The 9,498-nt window shown below is 49.7% G+C and overlaps 1 protein-coding gene across 2 annotated transcripts in view; it reads left to right on the top strand.

The window, feature by feature from the left end:
* Positions 1–7,768, top strand: part of SCMH1 (sex comb on midleg homolog 1 (Drosophila)) — a 62,398-nt gene extending 54,630 nt beyond the window's left edge. For both annotated transcript variants that reach the window (XM_015411693.1, XM_015411692.1), the window contains 3 exons: positions 1,420–1,623; positions 5,788–5,930; positions 7,410–7,768. In XM_015411693.1, the coding sequence (XP_015267179.1) occupies positions 1,420–1,623; positions 5,788–5,930; positions 7,410–7,535 (473 nt within the window). In that variant the 3' untranslated portion in view covers positions 7,536–7,768. The remainder of the gene's footprint in view (positions 1–1,419; positions 1,624–5,787; positions 5,931–7,409) is intronic.
* Positions 7,769–9,498: the final 1,730 nt, after the last annotated feature.

The raw sequence follows: 9,498 nt of genomic DNA, 5'->3' as shown, positions 1-9,498 counted from the left end.
CATACATATAATATATAGGACCTCCTGGTTTTTATATATATAGGACCTCCTGGTTTTTACCTGATGTTCTCCTCCCGGAGGGGCGGTTGTTTGGGGAGCGAGGATAAAGGTTGAACTGGAATATATATATATATATACATACATACATACATACATACATACATATAATATATAGGACCTCCTGGTTTTTATATATATAGGACCTCCTGGTTTTTACCTGATGTTCTCCTCCCGGAGGGGCGGTTGTTTGGGGAGCGAGGATAAAGGTTGAACTGGAAGCCTTGACCCACATACCATGCTGAGTCTGGCAGGCCTTTTAAAACATCTCTTCCTGAAATGAGGCTAGCACAAGCGAAAGGCAGAGAGAGATTCTTTCTGATGGCTGACCAAGCCGTGCTTTGGTCTGCCACATTGGAGAGATGGGACAGTTGGAATGCTGGGACCTCGGAGGTGAAGTGGCCTTTCGGTTCTATGAGGCCAACCGGGAAGCTTCCCGTGGGCATTTATTTATCAGGCTATTTACATTTATGCCCCACTTTACTCCCCTATGGGGATCCAAATGGGCTTCCATCCTTGGAGGCAGGTGAGGCTGAGAGTGCGTGGCGGAGTGGGGACTCGACCCTGGGCCTCCCAGAATCTCGTCTGACACTCTTAGGCTCTCGGGCACGAGATTCTCCTGACTGCTGCTTGAACTGATGTGGTGGCATGCCCGCTTCTATTAATTCAGGTCCCCTCTCCTGGTGGAAGAGGAAGAACCGGTCTGGAAATGATCTGTGCCCAGGCTGCTTTCCCAGGACTTCTCGGGCATGAGACATCATCATCATGTGGCTGATTTGTATGCGATTCATTTAGAAATCTTCCAGGCCGCTGTTCCACTAAAAGGCCCTCAAAGCAGCATGTGATAAAGTCAAACAATAAACAGGGGGGTTCTGTTGCTTCATTTATTGCAGTTGCTTGGAGCTGGTGAATGCGTCTTTAATGGGGAAGGGGTGGATCATTCCAAAAGAACTGGCGCTTGGTTTATGTAATTGAAAACTTACATCCTCCTCCCGAGAGGACTGGATTGGCTTGCCGAAATACTTGCCGTACAGACGAGGACTGGTAACAGAGAAGTGTCAGTTTCCATGGGGTGCCAGTAATGCCACCTTTGCTCTCCCCTTTGGCTGTTCCTGCTGTTGTCAAAAAGGCAGCGGCTCAGGGTGCTTGTGGGCAGAACAGTCCCAGCCCTTGCTGGCCGCTGTTCAGAGGGAAGTCTTGTTTGGTTTTCCTCTCTCAACTTTCTGTCTAGACAAAAGCGCACACCAAGTTGCTACTTGGCTGACGGCTGCAGAGGCTTTTGTGCCATTCTAAGGCAGCCAGCGGGAAGTCACTGCTCACCCTCCTCCTATTCTTCTCATCAGTCGCTTGTATGTTTTGCAGGGGAAACGTTTATCCTGGGCGACGGGCTGCCAGGTGCCCTGGAGCCTCGCCTGGACCCCATGGATTCCGCCTTGAACACCGTCAGCACGTCCAGTCCCAGCAGGACCTCCAGGGACTATCGTCTGCAGGGGTACAGGCACTTGCACCAGCCTTCCAGTCTCACGCAGTGTGGCTCCTCTGCTTTGCACAGGCTTAGCGCTGGGGGTAAGAGAGCAGAAACTGCTTCCCTGCAAAGAATTTTTTTAAGCTCCAGACCTGTGTTTTTGAACACTAATGAAAGGTGTGCGCCTGGGAGAAATCTGTGGCTTGTTCACATCCAGGACTAGCTCCAGTCTAAGCCCGCTGGAGTAGGGTTGCCAGGTCCCCCCTGGCCACTGGCGAAGGATGGGGAGGGGATAGGGTTATCAGATTCAGGTTGGGAAACTCCTGGAGATTTGGGGGTGGAGCCTGGGGAGGACAGGGACCTCAGTGGGATACAATGCCAGTCCAGGGCTGGCCCGAGGTGTTTCTGCACCCTAGGCAAGGCACAGATGCCAACCTCCCGGTGGGGCCTTGAGACCTCCCAGCTGGCTGCCTCCTTGCTCTCCTGAGCCGCTGGGCGGGAGAGGAGGGGCGAGGCGGCTGGCCGGCTTGGGGACTCGGGAGAGGTGGTAGCTGCCTGGTAGGCGGGAGGGGTCGAGGGCTCGCCAGTCCCGCCCCTCCTTCCCTCCCGTCCCGCTTACCTTGGCCCCGCCCAAGGCACCCCTCCCTGTCTGAGAAGCGGCAGCCCAGCAGGCAGGAGGCGCCCGGGAAGGTAGGCTTGAGGGAGCCCACGAAGCGGGCGGGCGACGAAGCGGGCTGGTGAGTGAGCACACAGCCAGGGTTGGTGGGTGGCAGCGGTGGCAGCAGCAGCCTCTGTGCCTGCACGGACCGGCTGCCAGCCGGGGGATAGGGAGTGGGCACATCTGGCCGGGCTGAACCCCCATTGGAAGATGGGCTGCCTGAGCCAGCCCCTGCCCCGCTGAGTGGCTGGCCAGGCCGCTGCAGGTCACAGGGGAGTCCACCACTGGATGGACGCACAGGGCACCTCGGGCAGTGCTTTTGGGGGGGAGGCATAGTTTTTTTGGGGGGGGGGCCAAACTGCACCCAGCCCCGCCAAAAGCCCTGTATCTCCCTGACCACTGCCACTACCGCCTCTTTCTCCCCGAGTCCGGCAAGCTCAGCGCTCGCTGGACTCAGGGAGAAAGAGGCGGTGGTGGCAGCCAGGGAGATGCAGGGATTTGGCGGGGGGGATGGGTCCAGTTTGGCACCCCAAGGGCCGGCTCGCGCTCTAGGCGAATGCCTAGTTCGCCTAGCGGGTGAGCCAGCTCTGAATGCCACAGAGTCCACCTGGAGGCTAGCATTCCTACACTGGAGTAATTCTGCACAGGACTACACAGTCTTTGCTCCACTAATGTTATGGCCTGAATTATAAAATTGATATTTATTTGAGGGGAGGAGGGGAGGCAGTGGGCCCCCTAAGGCCCCCCCTTCTAGATCAAAGCCTTTTTAAAAATTCAATTCAATTACCTTTATTGGCATAACAGAACTACAGAACCACTTTACAGCCAGGGCGCAAGTACAGAACTGAAAATCAATAGGTCTTACCATACAGAATTGTCTTTGATTTTAGTACTTCAGCTAAATAGTTAGCCACAATTTCAGTAACATCTGAAATGGAGTCATTCAAGAGAAAACATTTGCATTCATTACTCAGATGTCTTTTTGACTGTAAATACATCGAGGAGTATTTTTTCCCCAATCGACTGGTAAAAGAGACAGTCCAAAATTATGTGGTTAATTGAGTGCAAGGAATTTAGACCGCAGGGGCAAATTCCGTCCTGAAGTGGAGACTGTTGGTGATGACCGAGAAGCATCTTAGAAGGGAATGCATTCAATCTAGCCAGGGAGGAGGCTCTACATTGATGAGGATCTTCAAGGTTATAAAAATAGTGAGCCATCCTCCAGGCTGACTGTCAAGACCCAACGTTGCGAGAGAGCAGACATAAGGTTGTGCGGGACAACAAGTCTTTCTCTGGTGATCCTAAGAATATTAAGCTCATCCGACAAAACAAGATCATTGAGGTCAATCTCTGTTTGTTTAAATTTGTTTAGAATTCCAGATTGCATTGTTTAGATGGTTCAGTAAGGATCCTGAGTCTGCTCTAAAAAGAATTTTGAGCCAGTAACGGATCACATGGATCCAAACCTTTGTTTCAATCAGATTTTGACCAGTTTCTAAACAGATGGTAGAATAGGGCACACATTTAGGCATACCCATAATTTGTCTAAGAAACACTTCCTGTAAGTTCTCCACATTAAACCAAATAGGGATGCCATATAAAACCTGAGTAAGCAATTTAGAATTAAATATTCTAACAGCAGCTGGAACATATTGGTTTCCCCTTGAAAAATAGAAGCACTTAATTTGAGCTATCGAAACTGTAGCCTGATTTATAACATTATTTCGGTGTGCAGCCCAATTAAGATTGTAATTATAAGTAAGGCCCAAATACTTAATAGACTTAACTTGTTCAATTTCAGAATTCCCTATATGCCACTTATAGCAATGCCATGTTTTGGAATATACAGTCACCTTAGATTTGGTATAATTAATAGAGAGATAATTTATTTGACAGTAGGTGTTAAAAGAGTCTAAATATCTTTAAAGACTAACTTTGGTTTGGGAAAGCAAGCATGTGTCATCTGCATAAAGGAGAAAAGGGGATGGGAAATCTCCTAATCTGGGCGGATGACCATTGACTGCCCTTAAATATCTTGATAAATCAGAAAGGAAAAGATTAAAAAGGTGGGGGGCCAAAACACAACCTTGTTTGACACCTTTCTGAATTGGGGTTTTCTTGGTTAATAGACTGCTTGTTGTGTATTTCACTTGGCACATAGTAGCTGTATGACAATTTGATCCACAATCTTTCTCTAGAGATTGTATCAAAAGCACTTTTGAGATCAATAAATGCCACAAAAAGTTTCTTACTTCCTATGTTCATATATTTGTCCGCTGGAACAGCCAAGGTAAGATAGTGGTCTAAAGATGATTTCTTTTTGGTAAATCCTATTTGTTCGGGTCCAATTATTTTATTGGAATGGATCCAATCCAAAGTTTGGTGTACAATTTGCCTATTGTAGATAAGAGACTAATTGGGCGAAAATTTTCTGGCTGGTCAAATCCTCCTTTTTTATAAATCGGAGTTATTATTGAGTTAAGCTATGAGTTGGGAAATATTCCATAATGATTAATGAGTGTGAATAGATTGGCCAAGGGTTGAGCCCACCAATTGGCAAATTTTTGAAAAAGTTCCACCGGGAGCACATCCAGACCAGGAGCTCTTCCTGGTTTCAAATTGGAGATTAGTTCCCTGATTTTGTCAAAATTTACTGGAGGCCATGAAGGAAAGTCTGATGGGACCGCATCATTTATATCAAGAGAAGAAGTGTTATTGGAACTGAAGATTACAGAAAAATGGTCCACCCAAATGGTCCACCCATATTTGAGGCGGGATACGAGGATTGGGTGTGGATTTATTATTTATAGTACCCGTAATTGACTGCCAAAAGGTCTTGCTAGCTTGAGACTTAATGCGGGCAAAAGATTGGTTCCAATATTTATGGAAATATAATTTCTTTTTCTTAATTATTCTGCGGGGAGGGCGGGGTATAAATCTTAATAAATAAATAAAATCCCGAAAGGCTTTATTTTGGTCAAAACATTGTTTTAGTGTATCAGATCTCTCCATTTCGGACGAGGACTGGAATAAAGTCCTCAGGTCCCGGGATTCTCAGTCGAACCATGTTAAAGGTTTCAGGGTGGGCATATTTGGAGGTTTGGCCTTAAGACTACATTGGTTAACCACCTGAGAAAAATAATGAAGCACTTTGGTGTAACAAGAGGAATCTGCTATCTCTGATCTTAACCTATTCATCAAGTCAGAATCTAAAAAACTGGAAAAGTGTCTTTCTTGTGCTTCGGATCATCTAATCCTTTTCAAGACAAGGTCAGAGCAATATCCAGAGAAGGGAATTGCAGGTTCACATACGTCCACAGTTAGAGATAAAGAGAGAAAAGCAGAGGCAGGTGGTCACTTTCAGTACGAAGTTCGATGGACTTTAAAGCTTATGGCAGGCAGTAAATTTGGGGAACTATACCATAATCTACCATGCTATACCGTCGTGGGGAGATGAAAGTAAAGCCTGTAGTTGCAGGGAACTGGGGTAAACCATTTAATGTAATTACATTGTGTTTGATACAGAATTCAATCAGTTTGCATCCTGCTTTATTGAGCAATGTATCTTTAGATCGATGGGGGCCTTTTTAAATTGTTTACCCTCTAGGCTCAGACAGATACCTTGGATCCCGAGATACCTCACGTCTGGGCACCCGGGACCCATCCACCTGGACAGTGGAAGATGTCATGCAGTTTGTGAGAGAAGCTGACCCTCAGCTCGGGCCCCATGCTGACCTCTTCCGAAAACACGTAAATATGATCAGCTGCCGGACGGGGGCTTTTGTAATCTTTGTAAGGAAGGTTCCTGGTTCAGAAGAGATGCTGTAACATCTCCAAGAGGATAGAGAGAGGGTGTTCAGTCCTCTACGTAGCCCTTCGTCCTTGTGATTAGGGAAAGTAGCATTATGCAGAGTGAGCAAAAATGCTCCATACATTAGACCTCCAACAACCATTAATGGCAGTACAAAGGAAGATATTTTTGGAAGGCACAGCTTGTTGCGTCACAGTGCCATAACGCTTCGGAAAGCAGCACCCAGCAAAATGTTAGTCATAAAGCAGCCTGGAACTGAGGCGCTGTCCAGGACATGAGCGAAAAGAAACTGTGTCCAGAGGTTTGCAGTCTTAAAAGAAAAGGCATAGGGAAAGGGGGGAAGGGGGAAGGAGCAACAGAAATAAGACATAAAGGGCACTGGAGAGAAGGAAGGGGTCTGTTCTTAGAAGGAGGGTTGACCCACATACCTGGTCAATAGCAGATACGGGGAGGCAAGGGAATTGCAATGGCTATAGAAAAAAAGCCATTCTGGCTCAGGGCTAATTCTAGAGCAGGGGTCCCCAACCTTTTCAAACCTGCAGGAGCACCTTTAGAATGTCAACACAGTGTGGTGGGCGCAGCCTCAGAATGGCTGCCGCAACTTGTTGTTCAGGCGCACAGTTGAGTCTGACTCTTTGCGACCCCATGGACCACATCATGCCAGGCCCGCCTGTATTTCCGTCAGGCTCCAGATTTTGCTTAATTTCAGCTTCCCTTCAGTCATATTCAGTCACATTCAGCTGCGGTGGCTCAAGTGGTTAAGACGCTGAACTGCAGGCTGTGGAAGGTCGGTAGTTCAGCAGTTCGAGACCCGGGTCCCGCATGACGGAGTGAGCTCCTGTCTCTAGTTCCAGCTCCTGCCAACCTAGCAGTTCGAAAGCAAGAAATTGCAAGTAGATAAATAGGTACCACCTTGGTGGGAAGGTAACAGCGTTCCGTGTTCCTCGGTGTTTAGTCAGGCCGGCCACATGACCACGGAAACGTCTTCGGACAGCGCTGGCTCTTCGGCTTTGAAACGGAGATGAGCACTGCAACCCTAGAGTTGGATTCGACTGGCTTTCAAGCAAGGGAACCTTTACCTCAGTCATATACTGAAGATCCTAGTGCAGTGGTGGCAGCAACTGCCAAAGCAACATTTAAAAAAAATTACACAGGCCATCAGATCTCCAAAGGCCAGTCAGAAGCCTTGCTGGGCAAATGCCCCACCTGGCTCCTCTCACTCTCTAAAAACAAATGGTGGGCCCCAGCAAAGGAGTTAGTGGATGCCCATGGGCACGTCGGGGACCTCTGTTCCAGAGAAAGAGAAACACCCACTCTCTGTACGATGCAGTACTGTACAGTGCAGAGGCCGTGTGTTTCTCTTTCTCTATATCTGTATGTGTTGATCATCTAATGTGGTTCCTTCTGCTCTGTGTTAGGAGATCGACGGCAAGGCCCTGCTCCTACTGCGCAGTGACATGATGATGAAGTACATGGGCCTGAAACTGGGGCCGGCGTTGAAGCTCACCTACCACATCGACAAGTTAAAGCAGGGCAAGTTCTGAGTGAGAGGGAGAGGCCTCCCCATCTGCCCTCTCGCCTCCCCTTTGCAAGCAGGTATTGCCTGCCTGCATTCCTCAGCCACCGTGTCATGGAGCTGGGAGGAGGACCCCACCTGCACCACCTTTGCCAGTGAGAAGAGGAAGGTGCTCCTGAGCAGCCCTACCAGAGGGATGGAGCCTTCCCCTGCTGCCTCCCGGTGGCACCCGGCGACCCACAGCCCCCCCCCCCCCCCCCCCCCCCCACCTTTCAGCAATGAAGATGCTCTCCGTTGTGTGTACGGGACTCCGGGAAAACTCACCAGAGCCAAGGTCACGTCGGCTTCGACCCGTCTTCTTTCCAGATACATCCCGTAACTTGCCCTGTCCTTTTGCCACCCTCTTTGATAAGTCTTCGTCGTGCCAGACGGGGAGAGCACGGTTTTGGACTCAAAAGCTGACAGTGCCAGGAGCTGTCTCCTCCCCTGCCCCCCCCTTTAAAACTTTTAGTGCCATACAGGACAGGCCGCAGTGAGTCAGCTCATGCGTAAAATGAACAGCTGCTGCTAACTGGATTGTTCACTCCATCGGGTAGGTGGGCAGGGAGGGTAAAAGGCACCCCCGCTCCAGGCAAAGGTCTCCCTTCAGTTGGTGCTGAAACTTCTTTTCTGCCCTAGAAGGCTCAAGCGGACAGTATGGTGGTGTGAAGGCAGAAAGCATTAATATTTATTTGGAACAAGGAAGGGAAGATAATTGGGTGTACCACAGTGGATCTGCATCCGTGTCGCAAAGAACCATCCCTCCCTTTTGAAGCTCACCAAGTGAGCCACGAGCAGTGGGTGGGGAGAAATCGTAGCATTCTTTTTACTCCGATGTCACGGGGAGATGCAGCCGAGCAGGCGGATTTCCTTTCTGTGTGTGTGTGTCTCCTTTCCCCACTGCCCCAAGCCTGAAACGTTTTCATACTTGCTCTTGAAGTAGCTGCCTTTGTCTACTTTTTCCCAGGCAGTGAAACGGTTCTTACTCTGCATCGGTACCGACTCCTCCTGCTAACTTTGTCAGAGCCCTACTTCAAGTTATACTTCCCTGACCACTCATGGGGGGAAGACCACATGGATGGTGAAACCGGCAGTGGAGGGGAGGGGGCGGGGGGCTTGCCCTTCCCAAAACTCAAGCGGGGAAAAGAAACTTCAAAATGCTACCTGGTGGGGGGGGGGGAGGGTTAATGTATTTATTTTTATGGCACTTGAGTGGTGGGGCTGTCCTTGCCCCCAGCGAACGAGAACGGAAAAGAAAGGGGGGGGTAAGATGAATCTTTGCTCCGGTTCCTCAGCAGCCTCTCCCTGGCCTGTGGGAGAGCAGAAGGGGCTTCGTTTCCAGACACAGTCCTGAGTCGCCCGTCACCTCGTCCCTTTGGAAGACCGCCGCGGAGATCCTGCAGCTGCCAGGTGTGGGAAGTGCGCTCAGAGGGTGAGGACGGTGCCGCTCCTTAGGAGCCTTCCAGCGTCCCCTTCTCCCTCCCGGCACTCTTGGAACTGTCCCAGCAGTGAAGACTGAAGACAGTGGCAAGGGGGGGGAGGGTTTGAGAGGAGGAAAGCCTCCACTATGAAGCAATGAAAATTCATTGGCAATAAGCCAGTCTGCAGGGAAGAACTCACAAACTGCGCAAGGGCAGGGCTGCATTGGTCACCTGCTCTTTAGTGGGACTGCCTGGCTGCAGGAACACCCTTTTAAGGTGCGCACTGCCCCTCCTGCAGGTAGCAGGGGAGGCCCCCCCGCCAATACGTCTTTTTTTCCCTGCACTTATTCTGTTGATTTGTTTATAAATAAAGGGGGAAAGTAGGGTGGGCGATGCTGCCATGTGGCTCTCTGGTGACTGGTGCTGAAGTCGATGCAGAGTGCCCAGTGGAGGGGAGAATTCAGGGCTCCCCCCCCCCCACACACACACACACAGGCTCTGCGGGGGGCTTAAATGCGAAGGGCTGTGGCC

The sequence above is a fragment of the Gekko japonicus genome, unplaced genomic scaffold, assembly GCF_001447785.1.
Source record: "Gekko japonicus isolate JY-2015 unplaced genomic scaffold, Gekko_japonicus_V1.1 scaffold112, whole genome shotgun sequence".
NCBI classification, from domain to species: Eukaryota; Metazoa; Chordata; class Lepidosauria; order Squamata; family Gekkonidae; genus Gekko; species Gekko japonicus.
This window is presented reverse-complemented; position numbering and strand designations above follow the sequence as displayed.